Source organism: Dermacentor andersoni, chromosome 6 (genome assembly GCF_023375885.2).
Source record: "Dermacentor andersoni chromosome 6, qqDerAnde1_hic_scaffold, whole genome shotgun sequence".
Lineage (NCBI taxonomy): Eukaryota > Metazoa > Arthropoda > Arachnida > Ixodida > Ixodidae > Dermacentor > Dermacentor andersoni.
The window spans coordinates 167,483,855-167,505,430 of NC_092819.1; the positions used below are offsets into that span (position 1 = coordinate 167,483,855).

Sequence of the window (21,576 nt, forward strand, 5' to 3'; positions counted from 1 at the left end):
CATCGCCGCCCGCGGATGCCGACAGAGGCAAGACGCTTTAAATTACGGCCATTTTTATTCCCCTGATAAGCTGCCGGCCATATTTTCTACAGATTTACTCAGCGATAAAACGAATGTTATGTTAATATCCAGATTGCAACAAATATACATCATCAACGGGTGAGCCGCCATTGGCTGGTGTGTCTGCACAACCACAAAAGGCTCCGCAACAGGGCACCGCGTAACGGTGCAGCGCTTTCAGCGCACTCTGCAGGATTTGCCTAACAAACGTGCAGCGCCATCTTTGCAAGCCACAGTCTGCAGCACACTTTTCTCGAAATCCCCGGAAGCTTGAATGCAACATTGAGCTTGCGTGTCCACTGCCGAAGAAGGAGGCTTTCGGTGCGCCATTCCTCGGGCGTTGCTCACGAGTGCCAGCTTGCCGGAGGCCTTGCTGGCATTGACAGCGCAGCAGCTCACTTGCTATGTCACATTTCCAGGTGCGTTCATTAGCAATGACGCCTGCAAAATCTCGTGGAAAGGAGTAATGGTATGTTCTATCGAAGAGCACCCTGAAAAGCATTTTCAGGTGGTAAAAGGAAACACATACGCAGAAAAGGGATATATAGGCAATTCATAGGTAATGTAATGTAAGTGCTAAACCACTTTTAGGCCATTCTTTAAACAAGAAAAAAATATTTTGCAGTGCGCAATTCAAAGGAAGGAAGGAAGGAAGAAGGCGACATGGCAAGGGGCTGTCCTGCCACCTTCTCCCTTCCTACGAAGGGCGTAGTAAGAATGTTTTTTTTTTCTCTCCCTGCTGAAGCAATGGTTAAGCGACCAACCCGGACAGCCACGCTTTTCTTAAGCCATAATTAATGCTCATACACCACCAAAAAAAATAGGGGGGGGGGGGACACTAGCGCGCAGAAAGAAGTGCGCACTTGCCTCTCTAATTCGGCCTACAAGAACAAGCGTGATGGCAGCCATCGTGAATGTAACGGAGCGTATGCCACTGGCTGGTATCGTCGATATTTGAGTGAATGAAGCCCCACCGTGCAGCTGCCACGCGCATCTTTCAGGCGTCCTGCCGCTGTTATTGGCGTCATCACGTTTAACTAACATTTAAAAAACGCCAGAGGGTAAAAAACGATGCAATTACGTTGAGCGCTCTACGTTCTAAATCAGCGACGGGCCATGAGATGCGCCGTAGTTCATCCGCAACTCCAGAACCTGGGAACCCCTAACATCCACTTTCCGTACCCATCAGTAGGAGGCCGCCGTGAGACAAAATTCGCAACTCCGTGTCAGCAGCAGAATTAATAGCCAATGAGCTACTGTGGCAGGTTGATAACGAAATATATAAAAAATAATGTTAAGGACCGTGGTGTCTGGTTAGTTCTCCGTCTGTAAACGAAATATCGCAAGTTAACCGAAGTGAAACAATGGAAAAAAATCGAAGTAGTGCAGAAACAAAATGAATAATGCAAGGTTTTCTTTTTTGTTTACGGTTTCGCGGTTGAAGCTTGCATTGATAACCTGTTACTCTCGCTTGTCGACCATTTAGTGTCGTCTGATCATGTAGCAGTCTTACTTTTTTATGCAAGAACCAGTGTTGTTTCTTTGCAACAATTCCTTTTACATGCGTGTGAGGCACAAAAATCCTTCAGCAGCCTTTGCTTATTTTCGTTTTTCACGTCTGAACTTTTTCCGGTAACTGATAGTTTAGCGTTATTTGGAAAGTAGTCATCAGCAGCTGTTTGTTCTTGGAAACCTTGCTTGCAACCAGACTAAAGATGCTGAGATGCTGGTTATGCAGTTTTCTAATGGCAGTTACGATGTGGTGTTTAAGACGAAATCTTTTCTGTGATAACTGCTTCTTTTTTTCGCCAGTCAGCACAGACGCGGTACTTGATTATACCAAATAAATGAGGTTTTAAATACATCTGTCTGTGTTTTACTAATCGACATCCGATTTGATGCATTGGACACGTATTATATGTATTCGATTCGTATTCGAAATACGTGATTCGCGGGTTTCCTTTCGGCCTTTCCACGATCTGTTCGCAGCCGGACCGCTTGGACCTCACCATTCTTGTAATAATCGGTCCCACTAGGAACTCTTCCCCGCACATCACTGGACAGAATATGGCCTCCGTCCTTGGCAGAGCGACGCGTCGCAGCTTCCTGCCTGCGCCGCACGAACTATTCTGGGCTCGCGAGGCCCGGCAGCGCAGCTGCGTTTCGGCGCAAACTGGTTCACCGCGGCCGCCCTTGGCGCTTTCGTTTTTCGAGTCCAGCTCTTATTGGGGCGTATAACATGCACAGCAATTGGAATTCACCTTCAAGTGTCGAAGCCAATTACCGCTCGGTGCTATATTACTCGGGCTAATACATATCGGCAGTGACGTTTCTTGCGCGACTTCCACAACGAACCGTTGAAGCACCTTTACATTGCACTGCAAGCGCAAGCGAGTATTTGTCACACGTGCCAGTTGCTTACATTAGAAACGTTTTTGTACGCCGCTATGTACGAACGCACCTGCACTACACTTCTATGTGCAGGTGCTTTCACCTGTGAACGTGTCTCTAGCGCTGCTCCCGCCTGAATATAGATGGGAAGGGGCCGCAAGAGGAGCTCTATTCACTGTTTAATGTGCCTGTGCATAGGTTTAGCTAGGCATGCTATATAATTAAAGAAGAACATCGATATTTTGTGCCACCTTTGTGCAAAGTTAGACGTTTCGTAGAGCGCAACAAGAATCTCAAACAATTTTTTTTCCCTCGTGGAATGGAAAAAGACGCCGAGGAGTAGTGTTCCTTGCTCACTTCTTACAACTTTGAAAAATATTGTCACCGGCCTGTGAACTATTGGTTAATGATTTGGTTTTTTTCAGATCTTCTCTCCTAGTAGTTCTTCCCCATGGTCGCTGTAAACTAACGTTTACTTTCCAACCTGTACGCGTATAACAAATTATTTTTATGGTCCGTTAAAAAAAGAAAGCTCACCGTGTCGTCAATTTCGGCGACTTGAATTCAGAGCATATCACTCGGTAGACTGGGGCACCGTATGGACGTCTGCCCAAATCCCCAGGACAAGATCTGCAGGGGCTGCGGTGCCAAGAACCCAGACCCTAATCACCAGTGCACCCCGAACTGCCGCTTATGCGGAGGGAAACACCCTACGGCAGACAAATCCTGCCGAGCAAAGTTCAAGACCCCTTATATAGTCAAGAAACGAAGATGGGAAATGAAAAGAGCCGGAGCGGAAGCAGAACTCGAGGCGGTCAAGGAATCCGGAGGAGAGCAAGCCCCCGCCCTGCAAAAGCCAAGATCCAGATCCAGAGGCCGGGCCAGGTCCAGATCGACGTCGGCTACCGGGACCCCTCGATCCCGCCAGCACAGACGGTGGAGGAGCAGAGCTCGCAGTCGCACCCCGGTACCGGGCCGAGCCAGGTCCAGATCCATCCAGGCCCTCCCAGAAAAGGTGAGCTGGGCAGACGCGGTCAAGGGTGCGCCAAGGCGCGAGGTCTACCGAGTAACTGCCTCAGAACCGCAAGTCACAAAGAACATAGACAATGAGATTATTGCAGAAATAAAACGTGAGAACCCCATGCTCAGGAGTCTAGTACAACAGCTAACCCAAGAGGTACGCGAACTGAGAAAGGTCGCGCCTCCCGCGCAACCCCCTAGACCCACTCCCGTCAGCACTCCTGCTTCGAGCAACAATGGCGACGGACAGGACAAAGCAACCCCACCCGCGAAAAAGCGAGCCGTACAAAGCCAACACACCAGCCGCGCCGAACAGGCGAGGTCGGAAATAGAAGCCATGCTTACCGAACTACAAAGTGCAATCGGCAATCTGCCTTCCGCCATATCCGGCCTCACAACCAGGGTGGTCAAGCTCGAAGAATGTGCGATGTGGGCACCATCCCTGTCGCAATCACCACAGCCAAACACGGAAACTCATAATATAAATCCCGTAATCTCAGACGTTCCCATGGTGTCATCGCCCCCCGCGCACCGCTCCAGTTTCTCAACAGCTCCTTATTCAAGACTCCAGGAGGGCCAGACACGATAAAGAGCTATTGGTGTGGTAGTGGAACTGCGTAGGTATAGCCGGGAAAAAACCTGGCCTGCAACAATACGTAAGAAACATGCAACCAAAACCCGATGTGATAATGCTACAAGAAACCGTGGGCGCGTCGGCCAGCATCCCGGGCTACCGCGCCCTCATCCCTAAATTCCAAAAAGATAGGGACATCGCCACACTAATCAGAAATGGCCTAGTACCCATAGAACATGAGATTAAAGGCCCGCAGGCGGAGCATATAATGATAGAAATTATTCCTAACAGAACGCAGAAGAATAGCATCTTTATGCTGAACATATACAGTAACCCATCCAAAAGACGGCAGCGTTTTCTCTCCCTGCTCAAAAAGGCAGCCGAGGTCGCCGCCCTGAACCCGCTAATAGTGGGTGGGGACTTCAACGCACCGTGCCATGCCTGGGAATACGGCCACACCACAACCAAGGGCAAACAGTTATGGCAGGACTCGCAAGACTTGGAATACACGCTCATCAGAGATTCCAGCGCCCCAGCGCGTATGGGCAATTCGGTTGCAAGAGATACCACACCGGACTTAACAATGATCAAAAACATTGAGATTGCTACCTGGAGAAACACCCTAGAAGACATAGGTAGCGACCGCATGATCATCGAGATCACAATCCCCCGAGCGGGAACCACCCTCCCAGACAAAAGCTTCAAATGGACAGACTGGGACAAGTTCCGGAAGCATAGGGATATCAGGCAAGACGACAAGCCAATCAGTTACATTGACAGATGGATCGCGGACCTGACCAGGGATGTCGGGGAGGCCACGCAAACCATCACTCCCGATTTCCTGACGGAGAAGATGGACAGTCGCCTCGCCCTCCTCTGGGAAGCCAAGAAATCCATACAAACACGATGGCAAGGCCAGCGGCTCAATCGAAAGCTGAGAAAAAAGATAGCCGACTTAAACAAACAAATCGAAGAGCACTGTAAAACCTTGAGCTAGCAACAGTGGGACGAAGTCTGCAACGCCGCGGATGGCCAACTCCACAACGGAAGTACGTGGCGACTGCTGAGGCACCTGCTGGGCGAAACCCAATGCAAATCCAAGCAAAGAGCCGACATGCAGAGACTTCTACCCAAAGAAAAAGGGGCGGCGAGCGAGAAGAAAATCGTCATGAAACTCTGCGACAAGTAGAGTACCTCCCGCAACGACCGACGGTCGAGCACGGCCGGTACACTGGCAGTCCTAGTCCCAAGTTAGATGAAGACTTCAGTAAGGCGGAAATCAGAACGGCACTCCAAGGACTCAACGGCAAGTCAGCCCCAGGACCGGCCAGGGTTAACAACAAAACGCTCAAAAACCTGGACGACAAATCTGTCACCAAACTCACGGGCTATATGAACAAGTGCTGGAGAGAAGGCCGCATCCCGGAGCAGTGGAAGAGGTCCAAGGCTATCCTCATACCCAAGCACGGAAAGCCGTTGAGTTTGGAGAACCTACGCCCAATATATCTCACGTCGTGCGTGGGTAAGGTCTTGGAACACGCCTTCCTGAACCGTATCAACAGCCATCTAGAAGACACGGAAGCCTACCCCACCCCATGATAGGCTTCCGATCCCGCCTGTCCACGCAGGACGTCATGTTACAACTAATGAACAAGATCCCTGACGACAAGACAAGAAACACCAGAGCCATCCTAGGACTAGACCTGGAGAAAACATTCGACAACGTCGCTCACGAGTCGATCCTTAAACAAGTGTCTAATCTGAACCTGGGGGAAAGGGCCTACAACTACGTGAGGGACTTTCTGAAGGATCGCAAAGCCACCCTGACGGTTGGCGACCTCGAGTCCGAAGAATGAACCCAGAAAAGTGCAGGTACCCCCCAGGGCTCAGTTATATCTCCACTCCTTTTCAACTTAGTCATGCTGGGTCTCCCCAGCAAACTACGGGAAATCGAAGGAATCCACCACGCTATATACGCAGACGATATAACGATTTCGGCAGACCGCGGCAGTGACGGTCAAATTGAACACGCACTGCAAACGGCCATTCACAAAGTCGAAGAGTACCTCAAGGAACGGGCCTCAAATGCTCCCCGAGCAAGTCCGAACTACTGCTTTACCAGCCCACGCGCAGAGGCATGCCACCAAAGAGCTACACAGGACCCCGGGAGTACTAGGAAATCGGTCTGTACACCCAAGACGGAAACGCCATCCCCAAAGTAAACAAGATCAAAATCCTCGGAATGATCATTGAGGCCAACGGAGCTAACGGCGAAACCGTGAGGAAGTTTGAAGGCAATGTCACCAGCGCCACGAGTCTCATAAAGAGAATAACCAATAGACACGCGGGCATGAAGGAAGAAAACGTCATTCGATTGATCCACTTATTCGTTGTCAGCCACATCGCCTACGTAGCCGCCTACCACAACTGGTACGTCGCGGAAAAGAACAAGATCAACACGCTCATAAGGAAAACGTACAAGATAGCCCTGGGCCTCCCGGAATCGACGAGCACCGAGCTCCTGGCTCAGCTGGGCATATACAACACCCTAGAAGAAATAGCCGAAGCACAACGCATCTCGCAGCTCGAACGCCTGTCGACCTCCACGACGGGAAGGTACATTATGAACACGCTCGGCATAACGTACCACAACCAGCACGGCCAGAAAATGCAAATCCCCAACAAAATCAGAGAGACCATTAAGGTGGCAACCATACCAAGAAACGTGCACCCCGATTACAACCGAGGTAGAAGAAACGCAAAAGCCGAGGCTCTGCTCCGTTCACTCGGCAGGGAGAGAAAAGCGCGCTTTGTCGACGCAGCCGAATATGCGAACGGCCAAAAATACACCGCCGTAGTCATAGACGCAGAGTCAAAAATCAGAACCACATGCAGTGTATACACCAAACACTCGGAAATAGCGGAGGAAGTAGTGATTGCGCTGACCCTCACAGAACAGGAATGCGAAGTCGTACTAAGTGACTCGCAAACGGCAGTGAAGAATTATGCCAAAGGTCGAATTTCCAAGGAAGCCCTGTCCATTCTGGCCAAAGCGGGCAGATCCAAAACCGCGAGCTCGAGGATCATATGGTTCCCCGCGCACGTTACCACGGAAGGCGACGCGCTCCCGAACCTAAACGAGACGGCGCACCGGACGGCGCGAGACATGACCCGCCGCGCCGAACAGGGCAACGCCTCTCGCACGATAGTTACCACTTCTCGAGCAGAACGGGACAGGCTCACCAGATACAACGACATAACCAGTGCATATTTGAACGCCAGAAGGATATACCCACCGCCGAGTCCCCAATTGAACAGGAGGCAGGCCGTCGCCTTGCGACAACTCCAGACGAACACCTTCCCTAATCCATTCCGTCTAAAACGTATCTTCCCAAATAAGCATCAGGACAACACGTGCAAATTGTGCCAGGAAGGACCAGCAACACTCAAACACATGCTGTGGGAGTGCAATGTACTTATTGGAGGGATTGCAGTTACTCCGGAGACCCTGTCGTCGAGGTGGGCCGCCGCTCTGCGCAGCTCAGACCTCCAGACGTGGGCAGCCCAGCAAGCCCGTGAGGCGGCGTTGAGGCAGGGCCTTGACGTTCCCCCGTGGGAGACCTGAGCCCGGGTCGCGTTAAACCTTGCCGGACGTACAAGAAAGTTGTATCCATCCATCCATCACTCGGTGTAGCTCGGGCAAACGTGGTGAGTTTTTCTGGCCATGGTTAACGTCCAAAGAATTGTTTCAGTTAGCGTGCTGTCATGGAAATTACATTTTTTTCAGTTCTGTCTTTGCCGCCGAGAGTCAGTGACAAAACCATGAATTTTGTCGATGGCAGCTGCGCATAAGAGTGCACTCCACGGCCGATAACTATGCGCACGCGCGGTTCATTGTGTTCGATGGTGCACCAGACAAGTCCAGCTCCATTACGTACGTGTTTCTACTAGAAATCAAGCAAGAAGTTCTCCTTGGTGAACTGAAGGATATCAAATGGCGTATCCCCTTAGAAAGCTGCAGAATAAAGGTTTCTTCACAATGCGAACCCGCTAAGTTTGATAAACTACAACTTTTAGCTGCTCCGTGTGGGCCAACAAATGCGAAAGCTAAGATTATGTAGCCGCTTACGCATTCGATCAGAAAAATTGGAAAGCCCGTCACAGATTCGTGGAGCACAAAAAGAATTTGTCAGTGAGCATATTTCTCGCTCCGACGTCTTGGCGTCAGTGGAAGCTAAAACTGAGATTGAACGCTAAGCACGCGGCCTTTCACTGTGGTTTTATGCACATCGCTCAGCTGCGTTCAGAATGCCTTCGCCGTGCAAAGACTTTGAAGAGGCCAACTCTACGAAGCTCTGTGGTAGTTTGTACGAGATGTAGTCATCTCCGGGGTAGCGTATTCATTAGCGTGCTGCAGCATTCTTGGCACGTGAAGTTCCAGGAAAGGTGATGAAAATTGCAAACCTTCTCCATGAAAAAGAAAAAAAAGAGAAACTCATGGCTTCCCAACGAGTGCAACATGGCTCAAATAACTTGCTTTTAAAAGACACATCGAAAATGTTCAACTTGAAGAACATTCGGCCAATCGTAGTATTTCTTGACATGGCGAAATTGATGAAAAGAGGCGTTCTTGTACAGCAAACTCAACACATTGTGCGATTGATGACTGAAGCACTACTCACATTTGCGTTCATTGTAGCTGTTATATTTTGACCGGGAATTTAATTTAGAAAGCAAAATATGGACAGCAAGCACAAGTCCAGAACTTGTGGCCTTCGATGCTCCACACGTTCACAGTATAGAGCATATAGAACACACGATGACAGTATATAGCATAAGATTCTATTGAATAAATTGGTTGCCCTTAATTCTATGTCATTGCTTGAATCCCAAAATTCTTGCACGGAATAAGTTTTTTCTGCACAGATCGTTCTGATTGGTTCACGCAGACGAGAGGCGTACCTCAGCACACAGTGTTTCCCCATGGATGCTAATGCACTTCCCTACGATAGTCCAAATTGAGAAGGTGTCGTAGTTTCGTTTATGCAAATGATATTGCCTTCGTTGCTGCTGGTAAAAATATCCACATTTTTTGCCAAAACTGGCGAGAGTTCTGGCTGTATAATTTGCGGTTGGCCTTTGACACCAACGAAAGTTCCCTGTTTGTATCGATTGGCATCGATCACATCGATCACTTTCGCTATCACTTCTGTGTCAAAATGAATTGATTGCGCAGGTAGGCGATATCAGATGCTTAGGTGAAATTTATGACTATGACCTAGATTGGCGTCCACATAAAACAACATTGTAAGGACAGCGGAAATTGCTTCAGGTTGGAGAAAAAAGGCAGCAGGAAGTTCGGTATGCGCAAGATGGATTGGATTGGGAAAACTTTAATAAAAGTCCTGCAGGACGCACCTCAGTGCGCAGTGGGCGTCTCCCACGCAGGGACTGACAGGGAGTACCTGGCGGCCGCTGCACGAGCCTGCTGGACGGCCCATTGCTGGTCTTCTAGGAGCGGGCTTCGTAGGGTCTTCTCCCACTTGTCGGAAGTAGAGTCGGGCGGAGCGTTTCTGCACTCCCAGAGCACGTGTGCGAGTGTCGCCGTGACCCCGCACGAAGGGCAAGCATCGTCTGGGTAGACGTCCGGGTAGATGATGCGTAAGGTGGCGGGGTTTGGATAGGTATCTGTCTGTAATAAGCGTAGCGTTAGCGCCTGCAGCCTGTTTAGTTTGGGGTGCGGGGGCGGAAAGAGACGTCGTCCCAAGTAAATGTGTTTGGTGATTTTATTGTAGGTTACTGGGGCGACCCTGTTCGCCTCCAACTCATCGAGACGTGGTTGCCCAGGGGTGCCGGCGTGGTCGGTAAGCGCGCGCGCAGCGTCGTGGGATGTCTCATTGAGGTTGGGCTTGGTGCCCGGGATCCGACCCAGGTGGGCGGGAAACCAGATGACGCTGTGGTGCTTGAGGGTGCTCGGATCAGCGCCGCGGAGGACGCGTAACGCCTTGTCGGAGAAGACTCCTCTCTCGAACGCTTTGATGGCCACTTCCTCCGCCACCTCGGGGTCACGTGTGCGTACCGTGGCAGCGTTTAAAGTCCGCGGCGAGGACGAGACCACTACCGCGGCGAAGGCTCGGTTGCATCGGTAGGCGGCGGCTTCCACGAAAGCGACGTCGTCCGCTTTCTTGCTTAATTGTTTGAGGAATGCGGTGGCCCGGGCTAGGCGCCTGCCTCGGATGTCTTCCGGATGGCCGTTTCGCGGAATGGGTGCGATCGTGATCAGGTCGCGGAGCTCACGGCGAACCGGCATAAACTCCGGTGGATCCTGGGTGTTTGGTGGGAAGTACCCGAGCTCGCGCAAGATGTGACGGGCGGTCTTCGTCAGCGTCAGTCGTATCATCTGCGCTCTCTCCTGAGCCTCAGCGATCTCTTCGAGGGTACTGTGCACCCCGAGCTCGAGGAGTCGATACGTCGGCGTCGTGATCGGGAGCCCAAGGACGCGCTTCACTACCTTTCGGATGAGTGTATTGAGCTTGTCACGGTGCGATTGTTTCCACTTATGCATTGCTGCGACGTAGGTAAAGCGACATAGGACGAACGCGCGTACGCGACGCAGCAGATTGTCTTCTTTGAGGCCGTGGTGGCGGCTGGCCTCCCTGCATACGAGTCGTATTGCGTTGTCCGTCTTTGTCGTCAGCTTATGCATCTTCTGGATGTTTGATCCGCCTGCCTCGATAACCATTCGCAGTACTGTGATGGAGTCGACCCTGGGGTTTGGGCGACCGTCTCTGGTGCGGACAGTGATGTTGCGCTCGGTCGGTGGTTTCCATCCCTTAGGCCTTTTGCCTTGTCGTTTTAGACTGTACAACAACAGCTCCGATTTGGCGGAGTAGCACTTGAGGCCCGTGTGGTCGAGGTAGCATTCGGCAGTTTCGACTGCCTCCTGTAGAGCGGATTCGATAAAGGCGCCCGGCCCCGCGGAGCACAAGATGGTAATGTCGTCCGCGCATGCCGTATGGTTGAGGCCTTGTATCTTCCAGAGGCGTTCGGAGAGCCCAGTCATCACAAAGGTTGAACAGCGTCGGCGAGAGGACGGAGCCGTGGGGGGTGCCTCGCTGTCCGAGCTCGACTTCTTCCGACGTGAGGCCTGCAGCATGGAGCACGGCCTTGCGATGGTTTAAAAAGGAGTGGACGAACTCATAGAACCAGCATCCGAGCTTTAGGTCCACGATCACCTTAAGTATTGCCGAGTGCGTGATGTCATCGAACACCTTCTCCAGGTCGAGGCCAAGTATGGCGCGGATGCCCCAAGTGGTCCCGGCGTCTATGATCTGGTGTTTCAGGAGAAGCATCGTATCCTGCGTCGCGAGCCTGAGTCAGAAGCCGATCATGTGGTTAGTGAAACAGTCGTGGTCTTCGAGATACCGGCCAACTCTATTGAGTACGACATGCTCGGCCACCTTACCCAGGCACGATGTGAGCAAGATGGGGCGAAGGTTATCGACGCCAGGCGTTTTGCCCGGTTTCAGAATGAGGATCGTCTGGGCGAGTTTTCAGGCATCAGGTAACTCGCCCCGCCCCCACACGTCATTGATGGCGCCTGTGAGGTACACGATCGAAGGGTCGTCTAAGTTACGCAGGAGCTTCTTGGTTATGCCATCGGGGCCCGGGGCGGAACGGCCGTTTAGTTCGTGGAGAGCTCGGCGTATCTCTTCGACGGGAAATTCGGCGTCGAGGTGGGTGTTGTCGGTACCTGTGTAATCGGGATGTAGGGTCGGCGGGCCTGTGGGTATCGGCAGGTACTTGTGCACAAGCGTCTTGACGATCTCATCTGGCGAAGCGGTGCCTTTGGCCTGGTGAAGGACTTTGGTGAGCGAGTGGCGCTGGTTTGTGCGGGTGTTGGTGTCGTCGAGCAGGTGTTTGAGGAGGTCCCACGTCTTCCCGTAGCGGACCTGTCCGTCGACTGAGTTACACACCTCGTCCCATTGCTGTTTGGATAGGGTGCTGCAGTGTTCCATTATGGTCTGGTTCAGTTCTGCAATGCGTTTGCGGAGCCTGTGGTTGAGACGCTGGCGCTTCCATCGTGTCAGTAGAGACTGTTTGGCTTCGAGCAAGTGGGCGAGGCGGCTGTCCATCTCCTCGGTTGGCATATCCGTGCTGAATGTTTCGTGGCCTTACCGACGTCGGCCTTGAGCTGAGCCGCCCATATGTCGAGGTTCGGGGCAGTGTCTGAGGGGAGTCGTGAGGCGCGACTCTTGCGAAAGAAGTACAGGTTGACCCACGTGTACGATTTGGGCTTCCTGACGATGCTGGGTAAGTGCACGGCCAGTATGAGATGGTCGCTGCCAAGATCGCCCGCAAGATTGGACCAGCTGGCATCGACTGTGTTCTTCACGAAGCAGAGAGTCTCTGTGCGTGCACGTGCCGATGGGGGTAGGGAATTTCCTGTCTGTCACTAGGGTGAGATGGAGCTCGTTCGCATGCTGCCACAGCGCGGTACCTTTGGGGGAGTCATATACGTAACCCCAGGTGCGATGCGCAGCATTGAAGTCGCCAGCTATCACGAGCGGGTTTGAGCCTGCAAGACGGATGGCTCTCTGGAAGAGGCGTCGGAAACGGTGACTATTTTGTCTGGGGCTGCTGTACACGTTGAGTATGTACCCACTTTGTCGGGACGCGTCGCTTGGGAGAATCTCCGTCATGACGTTGTCCACCTCAGACGTGCCGAGGTCATGCGCGAGACAGGTAAGCTTTTTAGAGACCAGCGTGGTGGTACCACGTCCTCCCGCGAGGCCTGGTAACCACTGGTAGCCGGTGAACGTGGCGGTGTGTGTTAGAGTTTCTTGCAGTAGGATTACGTGGGGCTTGGCGTCGTGGCTACGTAGGTATTGCTGCAGGGAGGCTTTCCGCGTAGTGAAACTCCTGCAGTTCCATTGCCACATGCGGAGCGCCTCATCTCGCCTGGCCATCTTGATGCTTGTGGGGGTCGGCCCGGGCGCCTGACGGTTGGCGTCCGGATGGATAGTCCTCTTTACATTAGTGGCACCTATGTAAGTCTCGCTCTGGGATTCGATTCTGTGTATTGATTTCTTGCTCTCCAAATTATAATTTACAACCAATGTCTCTGTTAGAAACGTGGGCCCTACGTGAGTGTCTTGGTGTTGCTAAGTATTATTCTAAGTCAGGTTCACAAAATTTTGATGCTCGGCAAGTTAGTTCACAAAGCTGAAGAAAAAAAAACTGCGCATGAAGCCGACAAGCACGAGAGGGTAGGGACTTGGACAAGCACAAACTTTCCAATAAAGTTTTATTTCATTGAGAGTCATAAATTTATGCGTATCACAGCACATGCGCAATGAAGCAGCACAAAGGAAATATAAAAGAACCCCGGCTAAATATGTCCGAAACGACTACGACGCCGCAGTACGCCACGCAAGAACTTCTACTCATGGCTAAGCTAATAAATAGACGTATCGCTTACGCATATAATAACTTCCAAAGCAATATAAAATGCATGCATCAGCTGTCTGTGTTCCACGTTACATTTTTATATCAGTGACTAAACACACAAAGCAAAAGACACGAGCGCTTCCGCGCAAGTAAAGTTTAGGGCCAGATACATTGAATAAATACATAGAGTAACACCATATAAAAAAGAAGCCAACCAATCACAAGTTTTTGAGCTATCACATGCGCGCCGCCAACAAATATTGATGTATAACCACCAGCCACCGAGAAAACCAATTTCCTTGTAAGCCAGAGGAACTGAAGCTGCGCTCACCCAAACATACTCGAGACCCATCATTGTTGCTGCTGCCTCGACAATCTTACGCGTGCAACGAGCAACGATTCCCCCCCCCCCCCTTAATATAGCCAGAGTTGTCAAAGGCTGGGGCATACCCACCATTGCAACAATGGGACGTGTGTTTAGTTGTCCTAAAATTCGGTGCTAAGAGGAATGGCGTGCCGATCAGCTCGAGCCTGCAATTTTCTGTCTGCTAGTTGCCTTACAATGCGCGTCAAGTACGTGTCGCGCAGCCGCTCAAAACAGGATCACTAACCCGCGCACTACCGGATGCGTTCGGCAATCCGCTTATTGGTAGTGGTGAATAAGTAGCAAAGGTCTATGTACGCTCGAGCAGCCCATCGCCGCAAGCCGCACTGCCCGCTCGTGCGAAAAATTGCACATGTCGAACATTTGTGCACACATCTTTGCTTACACTGTGCCCGCACATGCAGTGTAAACCGAAATTTGTGCGCTAGTTTTCGACACGTGCAATCTCTCGCACTGCCAGACGCGCGTGGTGCGGCTACCGGTGATGGGCGGCTCGAGCGTACATAGACCTTTGCCACTTATTCACGCAGACGGAAAAGGAACCGTGCAGCTCATTACGCAATGAGACACCGAAACTGCATGAAGCTACATCAAACTATAACTTCAACGACAAAGGATTAGAGTCACCGGAAAGAAGTTTACAAGCAGCTATTGGGGCAAGAAAACGGCTCCGAATAGAATATTTGATTCTTTAACGTTAGTTTACCGCCCACTGGAGAGCCAAATAGAAGTTTTTTTTTTTTTTATTGAAATTAAAATAAAAGAAAGAGATGTAGTCACCTTATAATGGTGACGGCTACTCCTTTTCTCATAGGAGAAACAAAAATATAAAAAATATGTAGGAAAATGAAAAAAGCTATGAAAGAAAATCACTTCATAGGGTGAGAAAGCCACAGCACAGTCCTATAAGCCTATGAACATCACAGTGTAAAAGTCAAATGCAAGTTGCACCACAATGAGTTCGTAAACAGTCACAAACACACACAAACGGCCATGAAGTAGACTTCGATGAACATATAAACAGAAGAGGAATTACAGTGTTAAAATAATTCACGCACAAGAAGAAATGTATAACGCGTAATATACAAGCACTAATAATTACAAATAATAGAAGAATGTTTTAGTGACATCGTGTGTTTATTCAATGCACTAGCTAGTATTTGTTGAGGATGCCTGTGTCCTCATAAAAATGTTCAATTCCGTTCAGTGCTTTTCGCTGTGCTATTTTCGATGGCCATGGGCCCAGCAATTTTGCGAGTGAGAAAGGCCGGTGACGATGGATGGAGTGTAGCTCTTGTTCTGGCTGCTGTCTTTGTATCTCGTATATGGGGCATTCAAGGAGTAGATGGCGAACGTTGTGGCCACAGGAGCAAGCCGGGGAAGGAGCCCGTTTGATGCGATGCAGGAAATGTTTGGTGTATGCTGTCCCAAGGCGCAGTAAGTGAATTAGTGTCTCGGTACCTTTAAAAAGGTGTACATTCAGCTGGTATTTGAGGTGAGGGTCTATTTTGTAAAGTATTGATTCCTTAGTATTTTCATTAAACCATGTTGACTTGTTAAACCACGTGTCCATTGGTGATAACGGGATGAGTTCGATTTCTGCGTCTTTATGCGCTGATTTCGCCAATGAGTTCGCTAGTTCGTTGCCTGCTATACCAGCATGGCCCGGGACCCACTGTATTATCACTTCATGTTTCCCTTCATTAGCCTGAGGTAAACTGTTGAGTATTGCGTATGTTATTCGTGCGTGTGGTTGGCTGTCGTCAGTATTTTCAACACATGCTAAAGCCGATATGGAGTCCGTGCAAATTACCCACTATGTTGGTGTTTCATATCTTTTGATAAAATAAGTGGCTTGGAGAATTGCCACTAATTCCGCTATTGTTGGTGACGACGTGTGTCCTAGTCGACAAGCGTACTCTACCTCTAAGGATGGTATAACATAAGCTGCAGTCGCACTTTCTTTGACTACAGAACCGTCCGTGTAGACGTGAATGGATTCCTGGTACTTCTCAAATAGGTGATGTAAGGTTAATTGTTTTGCTGCTAATGTGGAATGTGGAATGTAGGTACTTGAGTACCTACAAGATAGCGCAATCATTTCCGTTAAGAGGCAGACCAGATGGCTCCGGCGAGAAGACGGAACAGCGGAACCACATGCACTTCGGAGCGTCATCCTGCAATTCTTGCCTGACAAGCCATTGCCAACACGCGTCCTACTTGGATTCACGAGTCATCCAGTCGAAGAATATTTAGAACCTGCAACTCGGTGCTACAATTGCCAGCGATTTGGCCATGTTGCTAAGTCCTGCCATGGCCAATTGCGATGCAAGATCTGTGCGGGAGCGCATGATTATAAAGCCTGCACCTCTAGAAATCAGCCCAAGCGCGCCAACTGCAACGGAGACCACACAGCTTCATACGCCAGATGTCCCAAGCATCAAGCGGCTTCATTACTCAGGCGACAAGAAATATTACATGGCCGGACCCCGAAGCAAGGCTCGCCTCCTCCGAGCTTAGATGCTGTCAACCCCGTGAAAGCAGCTCCTCCGTTACAATCAGCAGAGCGCAAGAAAACGTATGCGATGGTGGCTTGTGGTTTACAGGAGATGAACGGCAAACCAAGCAGTAAAGAGAGCCAAGGAAAGACGTCGCCAAGTGTTGTCGACCGCCAATGTGAGTCTCAGCAGGCATTCATCCCTTTGAGAATACAAGCACCTGCTCATGTCTCACGTCAAGCGGAACCATCTCAGCAGCATATGGTGGTGTCTATGCTCTTGCGTTGAAAGCAATTCTGCGGGAATTTCCTATGGCAAACAACCGTCCAGAGGTGAGCGCAGTTCTTTCGTCAGAACCACTGGTACTATAAGAGTAGCTTACAACATAGGACAATGGCTGGCCAGATGGATAACTGCTTTCGAAACGCAACCGTATTTAAATGGAATGCAAATGGCATTCGATCTAAGAGTGCGGACTTCAGGAAGCTTGTTTCGCAATACAAGTTCCCCGTTGTGTGTCTTAACGAAGCCGGTGTAGACCGTAATTTCCGTCTTTCGAACTACGTAATATATTCCTCTTCACGAACTGCGAGCCCTAGCCGAACTACGTTATGCGTCAGACTCGATATACCTTCCTCTCTTCTCTTTTCCTCGGACTCTGATGTGCCTGAGTTCGTTGCCTGTAAAGTTCAGTTTAAAAAGCTGCTTGTGACCATTGTTTGCGTTTACATGCAACCAATATCGCGAATTACTGAGTCAACTTTCATGCATTTCTTTCAAAGGATTCAAGAACCAGTCCTATTCTGCGGGAACTTCAATGCTCATAACGTTACCTGCGGCAGTAGCCACACTGATGCAAGAGGCAGGTCTTTAGAAAAGGCTATAGACTCATGTGGTCTTGTGCTCAATGATGGATCGATTACCTTGTTAACAGACTACAATTACGCTAGTTGTCTTGGTATTACTAAAGCCTCCCTTGACCTTACGCGTGGTATTAGATGGTGCACAGATTATGAGACACGGGGTAGTGACCACTACCCAATTCTCATAGCGCACCCCCTATGGATCCGGCAAGATCTCCCAGAGTAGCTAAACTTACTAATTGGCAACTATTTCGAGAATATAATTCTGCGGTACTGAACCAAGTAAATGACCTGGACACATTCATGTAATCGGTACTAAGAAATTACTCTAGGGCTACGCGATACACAACTGTTCCGGAGGGACAAAACAGTGTCGGCGCAGAACGACTCCGAGCCGTTGGACGGAGAGCAGAGCGTCGGTTTCGTCGTTCCGGATGGCTTGAAGATTATCAAGAAAGTCAAGCTGCACACAGAAAATCTAACTGGGACATGCAAAAACTGGGACAGCAACGGTGGCATGAGTTCTGTACGTCGCTTACCTCCTTCACTCCCTTGCCGAAAATTTGGAGATTAATAAACGCCCTTGGTCATTCGGTATCACAATGTAGTCCCTTCAAAAGCCTTGCTACAGCTCTTGGCGTATCTGAACGCGAAATTGCAAACATGTTCTGCGCAACCCTAGTAAATTTCGCAAATCCTGTATCAATTCAAGATCAATCTAACTTTTCGTTGCAACAACAGATTGATAATGCTTGCAATTTACCTCATACCCAGTTGGATACTCTGTTCTCTCTAAAAGAACTGCAGCAGGCTCTCTCGAAGACACACCAAAGTACAGCGACTGGTGCTGACAGCATCTCTTATTGTACCTTGAAAAACCTTGGCCGAACAGGCACGTCCACTCTCCTACACGTCTTCAACAAGATGTGGGAGGAAGCAGATGTTCCTATGACTTGGAGGATCGCTAACGTAGTCCCATTGCTAAAACCTGGCAAAATGCCACTGTCTCTTGACTCCTTCCGTCCTGTTAGTTTAACGAGCTGTGTTTCAAGGGTGATGGAAAAGATTATCGATATTAGACTGCAATGGTGGATAGAATCCCGCAGTTGTCTACCAGATCAAATGGCTGGCTGCAGAAAACGCAGATGCACAACGGACTGCATCTTTGACTTGGTAACGTTTGTTGACCACGAGATTAGCTGTGGGAACATTGCTGTTGCTGTGTTTATTGATATTAAGAAGGTCTTTGACTCGATTAGTCACCTTCACGTTCTGCTTGGACTCGCAACTCTCGGAGTGCATGGCAGAGTCCTCAATTGGATCGCTAACTTCCTGAAAGACAGAAAGATATATATAAATGCAAATGACGGCCAAAGCGATGAATACACCATAAAAAAAAGGAGTTCCGCAAGGAAGTGTATTAAGTCCACTTCTTTTCAATGCAGCAATAGCAGGTTTACCAGCAGTACTTCCAGCAGACATCAACATATCTATGTATGCTGATGACATTTGCATATGGACATCGAACACGTCTCTAGAAGTTGTCAAGCATCGGTTGCAGGAAGCTTTGAACGCAATAGGTGATTATTTAAGAGAACGGGGCATGAAGATATCTTGTGCCAAATAAGCGGTTCTGCCTTTCACAACAAAAAAGGTTAGAAATTTTGGTCCTTCAACAGATGGCCATGCGATCGAGCTGGTTCTGAGACATCGTTTTCTCGGCATGATTTTAGACTACCAGCTTCGATGGACTCACCATCTGACCGCCCTGGAGGACCAAATTAGTTGTGTTATAAATGTTCTCCGCAGAATCGCAGGCACGAAGTGGGGTGGAACAACTGCAGCCCTGCTTCACGTCCACTCAGCACTTGTGCGTCAGAGAATTTCTTACTCCGCCCCTATATTGCAGAAATTATCTGCGACGTCCCTCCATCGGCTGCAGCTATTACAGGCTCGGAGTTTACGAGTGTGCCTAGGAGTCCCACAAGCTACGTCCAGTCACCTCACTATTGCAGAAGCTCGAGAACCGCATTTCACGGTGATTCGGAGCCCGCAAACATGCCGACATCTCTTCAGAATTTCTACTCAGCATTCTGCACACCCCCTTCTCTCTCTGATAGATAACCGTCCGGGTGCACAGATACACGCCTTCTTTCAAGAGCATAAATCACGACTCCCACGATCACTTTTTTGGCACTCCGACCTCTGCTACCCACCATGGCTTCTGCAAGCGCCGAAAATAGAAACGTCAATCGAAGGCCTTAAAAACAGATAAAAGTCATTTTATTTCCCTTGGTCGTTCTAAGTCGCCCACGCGCAGTTTAGGACGCACCCGTCAGACATGGGCGCCGCCGACAGTCGCTCACTCCGTCCACGTGACTGCACAGAAGACGAGCATTGTCTGGCGGCTGAGGTACGCCCACTCTAAGGGTTAACTGTTTGTACCTCTAATGCACAAGTGCCGTGCTGGCATCACAACCCGCCTTTAGGTTTGTAACTTTGCCGAGATGTCGCTGGCTAGACTCAAGTAGAAAATTAAAGCATGCAAAACTGTACATGTTTATAACTTGTCCTGATATAATTTAATAAGCAATATGATTTAAGAAACATGAGCCATTTTGTAGAGACAGCGCATCCTGTATTTTTTATTGCAATGTCTTTGTAGGGCCGCTTGGCATCAGCGTTAGTCTGAGAATCACTCATGAACTCACTATTATTGGTCTATAATTACTCTAGGGCACTATTTGAAACTGTGAAAATAATGCTGTGACGCTGATCAGGGCTCAAGACATGTAAAGTTAGTCGGGAATATCAACTTTTTCTGTTCTGTTACAGTTGTGTTCTGTGGACGAGAGTACTTCGAGTGTATTTTGGTTAGACTTTTGTACACGTCATTTCTATAACTACTTCGCAACTTTTTCCATCACTTGTCCATACCAACGGTTCAAGCCTGTTTTTGAACTTGTAGAAGACTGTCGACAAGAAGGTGAACCGAAGGGCTGTGTTTTTGTTCTTGAGAATCATATGAAGCCGCAGCATATATTGAAGAGAAGGAAAGCATATGGTATGTGATTTGTTCTATTTGAAAATGCAGAACATTTAGTGTAAAGCCAAATGAATGTGGACGAAAGAACTACTTGCCGCCAGGTTAATCCCAACCCACTTCCAGCACATGACGCCGCTTCACATGGTTGTGACTAAAGAAAATCTGGACCTTCTCCTTCATTTCATAGCGAGGGTCTCCAATCCGGCAGGTTTAATGCCTTCTGGTGGCACATGATGGTTGATTGGTTAGCTGCCTGCTCATGAAGATATAATACGTGGCGCCGTCGGTCAACTGCGTGTCCCCCATCTGTCATTATGATTGGTACTGACTAACGCGTCCCGAGTTAGAAACGCCCATGCATGTAGACGGGTGCTTTTTATGGTATAGTGAGTCGTTTGTTCAATTTGTGCTTTCCTTGCGAGCTTTTCTGCCGGAGTGCTTCTCATGGTTCTTCGGTGTTACTAAATGTTCAAGTACTTCTCCTACCTCGAGGTTAAATTCCTCAAGTTGCTACTCCAAAACGTCGGCTTGACGGCCACAGTCGGTGTGTTCGAACGCAGCTGTCCTTCAGTGCAACTGTAGAGGACTTAAGTCCAAAGAAGGCATGTTGTAAGAACAGATGACACTTAGCAAGGTCAATGTGTAAGCTCTGCTTTCGCAGGAAACCAACGCCTACAAGGCGTCGAAGCTTAGCACAATGCCTACGATATAGAGCTATACACTACACAAACACTGGCGAAACGAAAAATTGTAGGGACGTTTCACTTCATGAACGCGGGTCACGCGCAAACGTAGGAATGCTGTTGCGGAGTTTCTAAACTATGCCGTTTTACATGACACACCCACATCGTCGTAATCCGCCCAGCACGTTCTTCGGGAGCACCCTGCGCACGCCTAGCCCATGCCTTTTGATGGTCTTGTTGAGCTTCTGCCGGGCGCTTGCCGATGACTCGTGCTCGGCCTCTCCATCGCCAGACGAACCCGGTACATCCATAGCGCACATAGAGTCCGTAGCAACTGCCAGTGAAGGTGAAGCCAGCGCCACTCGGCCTACTCTCCTACTCCGCAGCGCTCCGCATCCTTCTTCCCGACCCCCTCCAAGTGGCACTCTTCCACGCCATCCCCGGCGCGCGCTCCACTTCTCCACCTCCTGGAGTACTCCTCCTTCTCCGGCGCTTGCTTCCCTCTCCCAGCTCGGCTGCCTCCGACTTACGGCTGTTTCACATGCTGCGACGGGAACGACAAAAATCAGTCGTCACACACGTGGCAATGCAATTATTAGAGGACCC

At 49.7% G+C, this 21,576-nt stretch overlaps 1 protein-coding gene across 3 annotated transcripts in view; it reads right to left on the reverse strand.

Moving 5' to 3' along the window:
* Nucleotides 1–21,576, reverse strand: part of LOC126523413 (solute carrier family 41 member 1-like) — a 474,589-nt gene that overhangs the window by 414,247 nt on the left and 38,766 nt on the right. Inside the window, exon 2 of one of the 3 annotated variants that reach the window (XM_072288884.1) lies at nt 9,423–21,514. The exons of the other annotated variants lie outside the window; for them this stretch is intronic. Coding sequence (XP_072144985.1) covers nt 9,465–11,201 — 1,737 coding nt within the window. The 5' untranslated portion in view covers nt 11,202–21,514 and the 3' untranslated portion in view covers nt 9,423–9,464. Of the gene's footprint in view, nt 1–9,422; nt 21,515–21,576 lie in introns of those variants that run through there. 3 annotated transcript variants of the gene reach the window in all.